Here is a 15,700-nt window from a genome sequence, read left to right on the forward strand (position 1 = left end):
AAAATTTCCGAGGTCGAAACTAAACTTACATCCAACAAAAGGAAACATTGAAATAGGAGGGAAGCCGGAAATCTTTGAATAGTATCAACCCCATGGATGATAAACATATAAACAGAGAAAAAGTGGGCAGGGTTCTGTACTGCCCATTTCCTCCACTTCTTGCAAACTCACAATAGACCATTTCATAGCTCTGGAAGTTCAGTGACTAAGAAAAGAGCATATAAGAATTGGAGTGACGAGAAACCATGTTCTATTGGAATAATAAGAGGTTTTGAGTGATTTATGGGAACAAAATGATATTAGAATAGTTAGGCCTCATTTGGTTGTGCATTCTGTATTTTTGTCTATGATGAAAGAACAGGATGCTATACCAGTGTCCTACATGCATTGGACATAGATAATTGCCAGACATTAAGATACGCATGGAACACACCAGAATGGTGCATCCTAATTTATTATTATTATTATTTATTTTATTCATAGACATGTCATGCTTAGGACACGTGTCCATGGATTAGACATATATTAAGATATGTATGGAACACACCAGAATGGTGCATCCTAATTTATTATTATTATTATTATTTATTTTATTCGTAGACATGCCATGCTTAGGACACATGTCCATTGATAAGACATGCTTGAGGAGAGACTGAGGTTTGAAACAGAGTTTTTAAGAGACTGTTTGGAGTAAATTTTTGGACACGGAATTAAAAATACAAAATTGAGCTCAATTACAACTGTAACAAAAAGTATTACTTTATGTTTCTAAGCTGAATGATGTTTATATAATCATTATTATCAATTTAAGAGCATCTTTACGTCTTTACATTAGACTAGGGATATTTTCCAATATTTTTCTATACCAATATTAATATGCATTGACCTTCATATTAGATTAGTAGTGTACTTTTTGGCCATTATATTCATAAACATTACCAAAATATTTTTTTTTTTTTTTCATATCCCTATCATATCAGTATTATTAATTTTTTCTCCAAATTGTTGTACCTTATTTCTTTATCCATATTGGCGCTTTTTAAGTGTTCATTTTCTCTGTTTTTACTAATTTCAATTTTGAAACTTCTGAAAAATTTTAAAACAACTTTATTTTCATACAGTTCCATTTTTTGTATGACAACAATTTTTGGAGCAGTGAAAATAACATTTTATGTTTCTTAAAAATAGGGTTATATAGGTTATCTTAAAAAAACTAGGGTTGTATAGATCAATTCCCTAAAAGCAACTTGTTCAGTAAACATGTTCTCTTAAGCTTTTTCTAATTCCAAACCAAGAGTAGCTTTCAAAACCATAAGTAGACCAATGTTATTTACAATTTTTCTACAAAATATTCTTTCATGTAACATGTTTGCAGTGCTAATTAAGAATAACAGTAAATTCTAATTGTTACACTACCACTTGTTGGTAACTAAAACAAGGGGACTTGCCTACTATATTCACTTAGATAGATAGATGCAGGTCAAAACAATATGCAACCAATTTTCAGCTATTCATCAACATGACATCACAAGCCCTAGCCCAACTTGGGCAGGATTGGCTACATGAATTCTAGCTATTCACTCAGCTCTATCCATGGCATATCTTCTATAAGTCCCTTACATCCCCTATCATGCCTAAAGGTTTTTCACCAAATTTCTTTTAGCAGCTGTTCAAAAGATTAGAGATAGGATTTGTCGTGGTACTGATCAAAATTTCAGCATTACACATAATTCATGGAACCAGTTAAGTAAGGAGAGTGACTTTCAAAAAATCACCCTTTCTTTGACAAGCATGTGAAAGATCAACGGGGTCTGACACACAACCAAAATAAAAAATGTTCTCTTCCACCTCAAATCAACCATAAAATGAAAGACTCTAGATGCTTTACTGCACCTACTCAACTTGAAAGAAGCGTGCCTTCTAAACTTCTCCCAATAGAGTGGCTTGAACACAAGGACCCAACTAAAACATATTGGTACTCAATTATTAATCAATATAAAAATGGGGGCACGAATTCAACTAGTTTTTCTTTTGTAGCCTGTTCTGGTCTTTACACAAAGCAACATTTAAGAGAAACATAGAGATAAACAATGACACATAATAGCATTACAGAAGTGAATAAAATTATCAGTTCAAAGCCCAAAAAGAATATGTAGAATTACAGTAACTGAAAACAGAAACTTTAGCATGTTTTAAAAGGATCCTCATAGTTTTATAGTAAGCATCATAAAAAGATCCAAAAATGAGTGCAACATGTTCTAAATTTAAACAGTAGCAAAACCTGCCTTCAACAATGTCTGCAAGAGTCAAACACCCAGAGTTGTGCATAGCTTGGAGAGTTTGAATAAGTGCCTCAATCAAAGCAGGTTTTTTCTCTTTCAGTTTTTCCTATTCAAGAAGGAAAAAAAAAAACGAACTAACATGTGAAAATAAAAACACTAAATATATGACCAGATTAGTCTCTGATCTGGAAGACTTGAAGCACTGCAGGCATTTCTTTTCCTTACAAACTACAATTTGGTTTAGAGAAATGGATAATATTATAGTGATTGTAAACAATAACAACTATTACAGTGTTTAATTATCAACGTTTCTCCAACATTATACTCGACATCCTTGCTCCATATTGGCAAGGCAGGCAATGGAAAAGAACAACAAAATATATACATAGTGGAAATTTAATTCCTAAGAAGCAAACATCTAACCAACAACATTTAAAACACAATAACCAAAAATGGGAAAATTGCAAAAGCAGTTTGTATTGAGCAGTAGAGAGCATACCGTGCATCCAACATGTCTAGTTCAGGATTCTAGAGCTGACTTTACTAAACAAAAGCAATTGAGAAAATGATTTTTTTTTTGGTTTTCAAATGTTGCTTGAAAAGACAATTCAATGAGTTTGACCATGGACACATACCTGAACCTATTACCAGTATCTGAGTGTCAGGTCCTCAGATCTGACAATGTCAATTCTCAGCCAATTGGCGAGAATTAGGGCAGAAAGTAGGAAGACTGAGACAAAAATTCAGAGAGAGAGAGAGAAGAGAACAGAAAGAGGAGAGAGAGAGAGAAGAGAACAGAAAGAGGAGAGAGAGAAGGATTGAGAGAGAGAGTTTTCTGGAATAATACTTCAATATCTTTGCATTAGGCTGGATTAGCTTTATATACTAATCCAAGCAGTTAAGTTGGTGCCAATCAAGGCTGCCAATTACAAATCTCAAGGTACAACTATGAGCAACTAGCTCCAAATACAACTGCTATTACTACTGCTGTAGAATACCAATGAAAAATACCACTAGACTCTCACAAACATTAGGTGCATGACACTGAGGTCCTGACACAGCTTCTAACGAAAATTAGTTTGCACATCCATTATTCATGCCAACTGTCAGTGACTTCAAATGACTTACAAGAACAGAAACTCAGACTGAATTGAAAAGACCAACAGTTTGATAATTATGTTTGCAATCATAGATAAAATATGTCCAGGTCTCACTGTAAATGTGCAAACACAAAGTGGAGCATAAAGTAATAACCAGTAATCAAAGCTTTCATGAATATACTTACAAGTAAAACAGGTAACAAGAAGCGTGAGTTTCCAGAGAAATGGGATCTTAGACCCTTAGCAAGATTCCCAATTGCCTGGACGGATTCAACTGCAACAGCTATGTTCACATCCGTAATTAGCTGCAATATAGGGAGGGGGAAGAGTGACAGCACAACAAATTAAATACAGCACTGCAGTAGCAAAAACGAAACAAATATAAAACCCAGCTAAAGACAGACAGATGTACATAAAAGATGTCCATTTAGAATCTGGCTTGAACAGGAGTTAATCAGTAAACACAATTCTAAATAACAAACCAGAGTAAAACTTAACTACTTGTAAAGATGAAATGGTAATATTAGTGCAAGTCCAAAGAGCTTAAACTTTCTATTTAATAAAGTCTAAAGTTCAAGATGCGTCAAAACATGATCACCATAAAATGTAAAATCAGTTCACATGATTTTATGAAACAAAACCAAAATTGCCTGCATTTTTTTTATATATGTAAGCAAAGAATAGTGTGAACTTATCATGGAATTGGAGATTGATTGAGAAGTCATAAAATAGGAAATTAGCACTGGTGTATTAGATTAAGAAAACTTCATAGGTCACTGGGCAAGCAGAAGCAACAGCTAAAAAGGAGTGCCAGCATATCTGCGCAATTAACTTAGGAGATCTGCAAAACCCCACAAGGATCGAGAAACACCAATACCACAGGGATATAGTTTTCAGCCTGCCTTCATGACTAAATTCCAAACTCATGCATTTCTTGCATGCATGACCAACACAAGTCCAAATGTAGGCATGGATTATAGGTTCTAGCTGAAGAAATAAAAATCAATATGAGCCAGTATCATTTGAGGAAACATTTGAGAGTTGTCACAAACAACACCTGATGCCCTAGCAATCAAATACCAAAGGACATTACAAAAAAAAGACAAAGTTGCATACACTAGAAAGTATTTTATTTATTTCTTCAGTGAGCCTGCTAAAAACAATGACCCAAACATGAGATGGTAAATTATAGACAATGTGACTGAATTTGGAGAAAAGTAATGATCTAATCATGCAAAAAGACTAGGGCAAAAATAGTTACCTTCTTAAGAGTCCGACAGATTTCAATGAAATCACCAGGAGCTATCTTTTTAGTTGAAGCAAGTTTGGTTAACTCTGCAACAGCATCCTTTCGCTCTGACCACTTTGCAGCTTTCTGAAACACAAGAAAGTGTTAAAAAACAAAAAACAAAAAAGTAAATAGCAAGCAACAAAATGTCATGAATCCCTCTCATGACATTAATCAGAAAGCAAGACTACACACTATTAATACAGAAAATGAAGGATTAAATGTCAATAAAAAGCAAGGACACAAGATTGATAGCACTGACCACACCATCCCAAAATCCACTCTTTTCCAATGGAGTTAATATATCAACAGGATCAATAAATTCATATTCATCAATTTCCTGAGGAGCTGAAAAAAAGATTGATGTATATTAGAGCTATGCAATCAATGCAAAATATGACAACTTTTTAGTACCAAAATATGTCCCAATAAAAATATCCATAATTCAACGCCATGAAGTTCAGACTATTAAGCATTTCCAACCTCATTCATCCAATATGAAGAAGAAAATTACTGACAACTATCTTTGTTTTGTAGCTCACATACCATCTGCAACACATTCTTCAGGGGGACCAGAGCCGGCAACTTCAGACGGACCTTCTTGCTCTGGCTCCTTCTCTTGCTCAGACCTAGAGGAAAGAAAAATCAATATATTATAAGTAGCCAAAGAGAAGCACCCAGTGGGGATGTTTGTGAACTTCAATGCAGTAGAACAACTCACACCAAATAAGTATTCAGGGTAGTGTGACATGAACTACTAACAAAAAAAATTGCAAGCACACAAAAATGTACAGAATGAGTTCTTTGTTTCATAAAAATTCACTTAAATAACACCCCCCCCCCCCCAAAAAAAAAAAAAATTATATTCCAGCAACCCCAAGACAATTTTACCCAAAATAAAACAGAAATCGCTCAACAGAGTTACATAAGAACATCACCAAGAAGTAAATGTCATGCAAACAAGAAAACTCATGAACCACATTTGTGTGTGTGTGTTTTTTTTTTTTTTTTTTTTTTTTGGGGGGGGGGGGGGGGGTGTGTGGGCACATAACTCTTGAACATTAGCTAAAGATATAAAAGGAATCCAAAAAGAAAAAGAAAACCTGAATGTAAAAAGGAATGAATTTGCTCAATAATCATAGATAAGAAAAAATGCAATGCATATAAAAGAACAAAAAGTTGCAAGAAATCATCAGAAAAGGTACAACTTCAGATCTTAACAGATACAACTCCAACAAAATGACAATAATTGCTCCATAAAATCTCAGCAATAATCATTGAAAGCACATGGAATTACTTCAATGGTACCTTATCTTGCGAGATGGTTTAGCTGCCCCAGTAACATTGACAAGCTCAGCCTCCAACTCTTTTTTCTTTTCAAAAGAAACAGAAACTCAGAAGATAGATACAGAATTTAGTAGTAGTAGACACCAAGAAAACATAATAGCAAACATATAGACATACCATCGTATCACGCATTTTCTCAAACAATATTGATTTCACTGGTTCTTTCCCAATCCAACGACAAAGCTCGAGTGTCAGTCCTTTTGATGAAGCACGAACATTTTGGTCTTGGTGATCAAAGAGTTCAGGTAGCATCTTCAAAATTCTTTTGGGTGGTACTATCTTTGCCCCAAATTCACTAACAATAAGCAAATAAAGGAATCTCAAAATTAGGAAAACCTGTGAAGAACAGTTGAAGATTCCATAACATACATATGCTACCTTAGAGCTTGAAACATGACATCAATAGCTGGGACAACTGCTTTAGCAACTTTATTTTTTATTGCTTTTTCCATAGCATCCTGCAATTAAACAAATCCAAAATTAGAGAGAGAGAGAGAAGGGGGGGGGGGGGGGATCAAAATTAACTTGGCACATGATAGATGATCATGTGGACATGATGAGAATGTTTAATAGTGTCTAGAGCTTTTTCCTAGATAAATCCACCAAGTTTTTGAGCAAAGAATGAAAGATATAATTGAGCCTAATTACAATTTCAACAAAGGTACCTACTTTTTTCAAGTCCAATGATATTTGTATTTTCATGAATACTATAATCTGTTTGTCGCATCCTTGCCTTAGTTGTATTTTTATCTTTCCAAAATTACCGTTTTCCATCTCCATGCCCATATCCATTGTTATGCCATTGTTTATATTGGTGCTCCTACGATTTGACTCAAATGTGGTAACAGAGTAGCTTATTTTTTAGTATATAGCTTCTGTGAAAATTATGTGGTAATAAATTGAGAAATGGCATTCTCAGCTACTAATAATTGGTGGCCAACATTACTAGGTGGGTTTATAAGCTGATTTGATTATATTTTTTAATTGTTTACTAAGAAGTATGGAGATTCCTAGGAAGATAACTTGTAATGCTGGACACACGTTGTCATAGGTGTGACTCCCCAGTGCCGAGTGCCAATTGTATGGCATAAGCATTCTCCAAGTTCCTACGGGTTTATTAATATATGGTCGCGTATGCAAGTACATTCCTATCCAAATGCCTCATTTTGTAGAGTAATATGCTTGATGCCCAAAGGAGAAGGTTGGCCTTGCATGGTCAAGCAAGACGCCACATGAGGGAACTGCTAACCCCATGACAAGTGGCATCAAAGCCAAGTTCCCAATAGTTATGCGAAGGCATGCACTGCGGGACTTGGGGTCAAGGTGTTGATAAGTATGTAAGGTTGCTTCTAATGGTTGCATAGGAGATGACATAACGAGCAAGAGGCATTGACATGCCAAGTGCCCCTTTGGAATGGAGTAGGCAAAGGTCGCCTCGCAATGAGAGCATTGTAGAATTATGTGGGGGAAGTTTGTCACAAGCGTGACTCCCCAATGTCGAGGGCCACCTGTATGCCATGGGCAATCTCTAGGTTCCTGCGGGTTTACTGATATATAGTCATGTGTACGTTCCTATCCAAATGCCTTGTTTTGTAGAGTTATGTGCTTGACACCCGAAGGAGAAGGCTAACCTCACATGGCCACGCGAGGCAGCGCCACACGAGGACAACTTCCAGCCTTGTGACACCTGCATTACAGCCTTAGAAGCAAGAAATCCTTGAATACTTCCTAGTTTCAACTGTGTATGGTACACTCCTTTAAACATGTTGCACCCTTTTTTTAATTTTGTTTCCTAGTGGACAATTTACTTACACTTGGGGATATGTGCATCCATTATGGGATCTTGGTATCCATAAGTTAAACAAATTAAAGGCACATTATAAGTTCAAAAATATAAATTGTAGAATAAAATTATAGATTATATTTATTGGCCTTACCAAATATGATACTTCGACGTTTGCAAAGCAGGGAGCATCTAGCACTAGGGATGCCCTTTCTATATTTAAACCCCTCCTCTCTCTCACCATTAAGTTAAATAATCTCCAGTTGATTTTAGCATAATCAATCTTGATGGTAGAATACTAATTTAAATCTCATTTTATTTCCCACAAATTCTTAAACCTTTTTGAGTAATTCTCAATATTTTTTGTGCTTGTAGCTTAAACGCCTATTCAGACCAAACTTGAGTCAAGTAATACAAATGACCAAATCAAATATGCAAAAATGAATCGAGATAACCATAATCATGCATTTTGCCAAAACTAAAGGGCTAAAAGGCTAAAGGAAGATGGAAGCAATTTCAAGCATCTTTATTCTCTTCTCTAGCCCACTCCTTTTTAGCACTCTTTCATCAACCATCTCCCTCAATCTCTCTACAAGAGATTTTTCTTCTATAGTATATAAAGGTCTTGTCATGTACTTAGGCAATTAGGCCTTTACAAAATAAAAGGGAATTAGCATAGTTGGAGGAATGTTTCAGTAGTGCAAGTTGTGCAAGTGTATCAGAGATTGGTAACCATTTTGGCACCAATCTGTAGCTGAGGGCAGTATAAGAGGAACTGATCCAGCCATTTCAAACTATGATCAATCTAAGAAACAATTCAAATTCTCTCTCTCTCCCCCTTCCCTCTCATTTTCCCCGCCTAATTCCCTCTCAAATAGCTGAGAATTCTACTGTCAGATTTAGGATCTGACAGGTCTCTCCTAGGGGGATTAAGGCTTGTGAATGTTGTTGCTATAGTAGAATATAAAGGTCTCTTTTTCTTTACTTCTTTACTTCTTCACTTACGTCAACAATTTCTAGACTTTTTTAATCCATAATTGTTACTTTAGAATGCAAAATGCTCCTTGCAAGACTATTATTCTCTACCTCATGTAGTTTGTTAAATTTTGTATTCAATGGGAAACTTTACTTTTAAGCATCTTAAAATGTAGTACATCTAGCTTAACATACCTATAATCTTCTTTATAATTCCTACATAATGCCTTAGTAATGTGGGTTTAGCTTTATATATAAGCAATCCATAGATTCGACAAGGCAGTTACCACTATTCCACTACTAGTAACTGCTCCTAAATCACTTCCACTACCTCTACACTACTCCATATTTGTTACTTAATTGTTCTTAGAACATAACTGTAAATAACAACTAAATAAATATATAACTAAAATAAAAAATAATTACCAAATTCTAGGAATCGTTACATTCCCTCACCCTTAAAAGATTTATTGTCCCCAAGAAATCACAATAACTTGCCATTGTTCCTTCATCCAATCCCTGCTTTCACTATCTGATTTTTTCTTTGCCTTTTCTTGTCCCTTTCTCTTTTCTTTTGTCTTTTTTCTTTCTCCTTCTTGGCTTTATCTTTTGGATGAAAGAGGAAACAACATCTCTTGTTTTAGCAAGCATTTCAATGTCAGGACCCTAGGATGTATAATAGTTTGCAGTAGGGTTGAGTGTAGCAGATTATCCCTCAGGAGGAGTAGTTAATTATGTTAAGTTGTTAGCAATAGTTATTTTACTTTTTGTATTTTCTGTTAAGCTGTTGAAGTGGCTATATAAAGCTATTAGGGTTGTTGTAGATTCATTATCCAAAAAATATCAATTGAATCTACTGATTTTCTCTCTCCAAACTCTCTCTCCCACTCACATCTGTCTCTTTCTCTCCCTCAATCTCTCTTCCTCTCTTTCTCCCTCCCGATTCTCCCGCTATTCTCCCTCTCAATCTCCTTATTTCTGCCACCTCCTTTTTTTCCCTCTCTTTCTCTAATTCTGCCCCCAATTCTTCCTAAAATCTCCCCTAACTCTTTGCTAAAACCCTAGGCGAGCCCTAGGATCCTAACATTCAGGCTCTCTTGAAGTACCTGCTTTACTTACCTCTACTAAAACCAGCACTATAAACTGGTCTACACCATCTAAAATGGCAACTAGATTGTCATATTGTTCAGGATTAGAAACAATCAAAACAGCAGCCAAATATTCTCCTGCTGGAATTGTCTTAACCCCCTTGATACTTCTGAGATAGCCATCTTGTGTATCTTCTTCAGAAACTTCTCTTTTTAAGGAATCAGATTGTTCCTCTAGATCTACTCTCTAAACAACCTGGACCTTATTGTTTTTATTTGGAGAATGAATTTCATTGCCAATATCATCACTGTTGTTGCTGTCATCCTCCTCTTCAGTACTTTCTGAATCAGAACACTCTTTTCTTCTCAAGATCGGACGTAATTAAAGAGTCATTTCTCCACAATGCTGACTTCTCGTATTGCTTTACTTGAAGAAACTCCTGAGGTTGATTCCATGAACTAATGGAATACTGATTCCTTAGATGAGTAATATATGGATCTCCAACTAACACAGGGACTAGTCTCTTTTTTTGAATAATTGGATCGGGATACTCCCTGGAAAGTAATTCCACTAGAAGACTAACTTTATACCTTTTGGCCAACATGATCATGAGTTTGTTCAATTTCCTTTCAAATCTATCCATGAGCGTCTGGTAACTTTTAGCCATGGAGAAAAATCTAAAAAGAGCTAGATCTGAAGCTGAGAAACTGCTGCTCTGATACCAAATGTCAGGACCCTAACCCTAACTTGATGTTTCCTTTAAAGATAGAATTGGAATTGAAGGAGAAAATTGACAAAAATGTGGAAGAATAGACAGAATAATAAGGAGAACAGACAGAAATGTGGGGAAATTTGATAGAAAGTAGGGAGAAACGGGGAGATATGGTGGAGAAAATAGACAAAATTGTGAGAGCACAGAGAGACTTCAATAATCTTCTTGACAATTCCTACATAATGCCTCGGCAGTGTGGGTCTAGCTTTATATATAAGCTATCCACATATTCTACAAGGTAGTTACCTCTCTTCCACTACTAGTAACTGCTACTAAATCACTTACACTACCTCCCCACTACTCTATATTTGTTACTTAGTCGTTCCTAGAACATAATTGTAAATAACAACTAAATAAATATATAACAACTGAAATAAAAAATAACTTCCTAATTCTAGCGATCGTGGCATTTCTCTTGTTTTATACCTTTCCTACAGGATCATGGTATAACTAACTACATATCCTTTTTTAGGTTTTTTCTTCTGTAAGCAAACACCAATATTCCTATAAAAAATTACTAAAGCAGCTTTTTTCAAATAAATCCAGTAATGTTTTAGTTAAATAATTTTATTAAATAGTTTTGATACATTTTTCCCATTGAAAATAAATATATATGCATTTTTCAGGCACTGCTATAACTCAATCAGAATGCCATTTGGTCATAAAGCTTTTGTTGTCATCAACCCTACCAATGCGAACTTCACTTGCTAACTAATTATAAAAAAAAGATAGCTTCTTTTATACTCCCCACGGTTAATATTTTCTTCTGAAATTACTTTCCTTGTAGTTTCATTCAAAAACTTCATAAATAACTTCAATCTCTCTTCCAGTTCATTGTCTCCTGAATATTCAAGAATCCAATTCACACAATCAATATAATTGAAAATTCTAGATTCTCTCCCTTCACTCGACAAGTTTAGTTCTTTTTTTTTTTTTTCTGTGGTACAAGAGGTAACTATCATTTAAACAAACCTTTATGGAGATAGATAAGGTGTTGAGTACTCTATCCACAGAAAATCTCATCCACAACAGAAGTGATGGAGGTTGAACAACAAGTTGATTCCTCGCTCAACCACACAAAAAAGGGGTCATAGGCAACGAGTTATAGAAATGAAGACAAAATCAGGTCTCCTAGACTGGCAACAGCAAGGTTGCTGGGCATCACAGAAATTATCCATGTTCTTTTTTTACTATCAAGTAGAATATACAACAAAGTTCCCCATGAGGGAACAGACCAGTACAAAAGAACCTGGATGACTACTTAGAAAGAAATATCATAAATAAATTGAACAAAAGGTAGTTATCAATGTTTACAGGCATGAAAGGGATACGGTGGTGCCAGTGAGGTCAAATGATTAGGGCTCCACAGTAATTCCTTGAGGGAGCAACTGAGGGTCAAGAGACTCTAACTCGAGGCTTTGGGGCTCATCAACGCTACCACCAACTGCTAGGCTATAATTATGGAGGTAACTCTTTAATGACCTGTTTGGTTCAAGGACTAAATGAAGGTATTACCTTCCTTACATATACAGCCATGTTTGGTTCAAACAAGAAGGCAGGGATTAGGTAAGCCTGGGATTAACTTGTCCCATGAACATGGGACAAAACTATCCCGCCCACCCCCTCGGGATAAATTAATCCCGGCAGGTTCAAAGTTCTCTTAGACAAAAATGCCCCTCAGTTTTATAAACCCATGTAATACCTCATTCACATTTTCACACACGAAACATAGAATAGTTATTATCTAAGGTAATACCTCAAGATACCATATGTGGGACAGCATTATATAGTCCCATCACTATTTTATGCCATAATTTTTCACGAACCAAACGGCCAAGAAGTTTATGGGTTGAAAGCAGTATTGTATTTAATACACTGAACTAGTGATGTTTCATAATCTGAGTGTTAGAATTTTGTCTAGAGTATTGATGGCAGCAATAACAGTATTTTTTTATATAGGTTATTATGCGGTTTAGAGAGTAGAGATAGGCAGTGGACTCACTTGTAAATAGGTGTCAAGTTGGGGGTAAAACTGGTAATATCCATTCTTGTAATATCCTAGGAATTGTCGCCCTAATATTCTATAAATAGGGAAGGAGGGCTAGACAACGGGGATATAATTCAGTTGTTTCTCGAGAAAGCTTTGAGAGAGGAAAGGCTGTGATTTAGAATAGCTTTTGTAATCTTGAGAGAAGGCTTGTAATCGGGGGTTGCAACCGGTGTACTGTTATCATTCTTTCTGAATCAAAGAAGGCTGCTCTTGGAGGGTTCTTAAGGCTGGATGTAGGATTGCTTATTGCAATCTGAACCAGGATAATCTTGGTGCTCTTGTGGATGTTTGGTTTGTGTATTCTTATTCCTTTAATTCTGTTTCTGTTCTGTTTACTATTTCTGTTGACTCCATTAATTCTGTTCTTAAGCTCAAATCCGTGAGTGTGGGCGATTGAGTGTGGCAGAATTCCTGTCCAAGAAAACTGGTCATGACCCTAGGATTAACACTGAGTATCACAGTAATAATTCACATTTATAGGGGTGAAATCAAATCATGTTCCCTACACTGATACTGGCAAGGTCAAATCCTTTAGGTATCACAGTAATCATTGAAAAGGCCTGGGTTTGACCCAAAAATAAAAAAAGAAAAACAGAAAGCTGATAATGAAGTCGCACAACCTACCACTAGAATAGCCAGGTCACATGAACTCAATCAGAAAACCACTCAGAATGTACACTAACTGAGCATAGTGAGCTAAGTGGAACAAGGAGCATAAACAGCTGCTTCCAGAAGAGACTCTGCAAAGCTAGCGCTCGAAAAGCCAATACGGACCCCTCGACACGTTTCAGATATCACTTAAAAATAACTGGACTCCTTAATTGCATCCTAATACTACTGCAGGATTCAACAAAGGAGGGAAAGAGGATTCAAGCTCAGCAAACTACATCAATACACCCTGCTAAACATCTAATTAGCCAAATTCATTGTTATCCACACAAAATGCAAAATGTTGCCCAATTTCCACATACCAGGAAGACGTCTACCGCCTCCAACTCCACCCAAAGCATAAACGCCATCTGCGCTTTCTCTACCGTCTTCGGCCGGCCAGTCAGGCATTTGCCCACAATCGCATCGCAGACCTCTTTGGCATACCTTTCCACACACCAAAACCAAAAATCAGACACAAGCGCCAAAACAAAACCGCAGCACATTGGAAAACAAACAAAACATTAACCAGTCATTACCTCCCAGCATCGGCATCGGCGGCCTTCAAGTACGCAATCAGCGCATCGAGAGCCTTCTCCTGCACCGGCGCGTTCGAATCAGCGACCGTCTTCCTAAACAATGGCCCTGAACAACAACAATTGTGAAAAAAAGCTCAGAGATCTGACGCAAGGTCCATAGCATTGCAAGAAAAACTCAAAACAAGCGGAGATCGGCGAAACGAAAACCCTAACGGACCGAAATCACGGAGGCGAGGATCCTTGGGATCGGAGACAGAGTCAAGGAGAGCGGCGAGGTCGATGTTGGCGTCGTTCCGGACCTTCCAGTTCTTGTGCGTGAGCCGATCCTCCCACGGCAGTTTTTTCGCCTCCTTCAATAACTTCTCGTCCTCCGTCGACATTGCAACCGACTACGAGTAAATTTATCTTTCAGAATCTGAGTATTTAGCGATCTCTGTGAAAAGAAGATTTCTAGAGAGAGAGGGGAGAAGAGAGGTCGTTTGTTTTTCTTGGCTTTTTCTCCGCCGTGTGCCGGCGAGATGGAGAGAGAGAGAGAGAGACCAAATGAGAAAACAAGGGCACGAAATCTTTATCCCTCTTTCAAAATCAACAGAGAGATACAGGGGGAGGGGGGGGGGGGGGGGGGGGGAAGCTAGTTTGGATTGTACGCTTCGAGAGGTGATGAAGCCAAGGAATTGGGCCAACGGTGGGGCGCCATGTGGCCTGGTCAATGTGGGGTACACGGCGGTGCCTGTTAGATTGGCGCGTTTGGACCACACATTTGGAGGCGCGTGAGATATTTGGTTCTGGATCTAGTGTGGTTGAGCGATGTTGGTTGCGGGGCCCGCATAAGGAGCGGAGAGAAGACAGAGCGCTTGTACAAAAATGATTAATTTGATTCAAAAGTGTGGTTAGTGCCAGGGCGGGATAATCAGGTGCGGCCGTGTTCCCAGATGTCGATTGTGGAACCGGCCCCTCTTCCGTTGGATTGTTCCACGATCTTTTAATTCCTTAAAAAATAAAATAAATTAATTAATCAGACACTCTTATAGTTTAAGACATTTTCCCGACCAATCCCTATATTTAATATTTTTTCTGATTAAATTGAGATTAAAGAAAGTGAATTAGTATTTTCCTAATTTCTCGATTTAATTAAAAATAAACGCTGTTAATTATTTAACAGCCCCCGGATGGACGAATTTCGATGCAACGGTGAGACAGTTTGAAAATTCTCCCAGAATGAATGTCTTTCGGCCACGTTGATTTGATTCCTCCTTCCCTCTGCTTGCTCAAATTTTAATATTTTCAAAAAAATAATGATGTTTTAGTCGAATGGGCAATATTGCTCTTTGAAACGATTAATGGGAAACTAGTGTTTATCCGTGTGACTAATGGGAGTTGTGATCATAATAAATTTAAAAATTAAATTTTAATTAATATTAAAATAATTATATATTAGTCTAAAAAATATAATATTTTAAATTTTAATTAGTATTAAAAAACTCATGCATTAGTTTTACATTAAATTAAAGATAATGATTGATTAATTATTAAAATAAAATTATTTATTATATTATATATTTATTTATAAATTATAAATCTAAATTATGTCGACATTCGGAATTGGTCGACGGAGATTTGTTAACCCGCACTTGTATGGTAGATCCGAGAGAGAAATAATGAAGTATCTGGTCTGGTTTGCTGAGCCGACCGCCCGTCCCTGCAAGGTACTCCGAAACTCAAATTAGCGAGCGAGTAAGTAAGTATGTCAGGTGTTTTTGAGTTGGTGGTAAAGAGTATATACCCTGGCCCTCAAGAGGGCTGGTTGATATATATATATATATATAT

The 15,700-nt window shown here is 36.6% G+C and overlaps 1 protein-coding gene across 2 annotated transcripts in view; it reads right to left on the minus strand.

Annotated features, from left to right (window-relative positions):
* The window catches only part of LOC127807401 (protein MOR1), a 37,553-nt gene extending 23,090 nt beyond the window's left edge, over positions 1-14,463 (minus strand). For both annotated transcript variants that reach the window (XM_052345223.1, XM_052345222.1), the window contains exons 1-11: positions 14,091-14,463; positions 13,874-13,979; positions 13,658-13,781; positions 6,396-6,475; positions 6,135-6,312; positions 5,979-6,043; positions 5,217-5,299; positions 4,933-5,018; positions 4,644-4,757; positions 3,568-3,687; positions 2,286-2,388 (exon numbers count right to left, since the gene is read on the minus strand). In XM_052345223.1, coding sequence (XP_052201183.1) covers positions 2,286-2,388; positions 3,568-3,687; positions 4,644-4,757; positions 4,933-5,018; positions 5,217-5,299; positions 5,979-6,043; positions 6,135-6,312; positions 6,396-6,475; positions 13,658-13,781; positions 13,874-13,979; positions 14,091-14,253 — 1,222 coding nt within the window. In that variant the 5' untranslated portion in view covers positions 14,254-14,463. The remainder of the gene's footprint in view (positions 1-2,285; positions 2,389-3,567; positions 3,688-4,643; positions 4,758-4,932; positions 5,019-5,216; positions 5,300-5,978; positions 6,044-6,134; positions 6,313-6,395; positions 6,476-13,657; positions 13,782-13,873; positions 13,980-14,090) is intronic.
* Positions 14,464-15,700: the final 1,237 nt, after the last annotated feature.

The sequence above is a fragment of the Diospyros lotus genome, chromosome 8, assembly GCF_014633365.1.
Source record: "Diospyros lotus cultivar Yz01 chromosome 8, ASM1463336v1, whole genome shotgun sequence".
Classification (NCBI taxonomy): Eukaryota; Viridiplantae; Streptophyta; class Magnoliopsida; order Ericales; family Ebenaceae; genus Diospyros; species Diospyros lotus.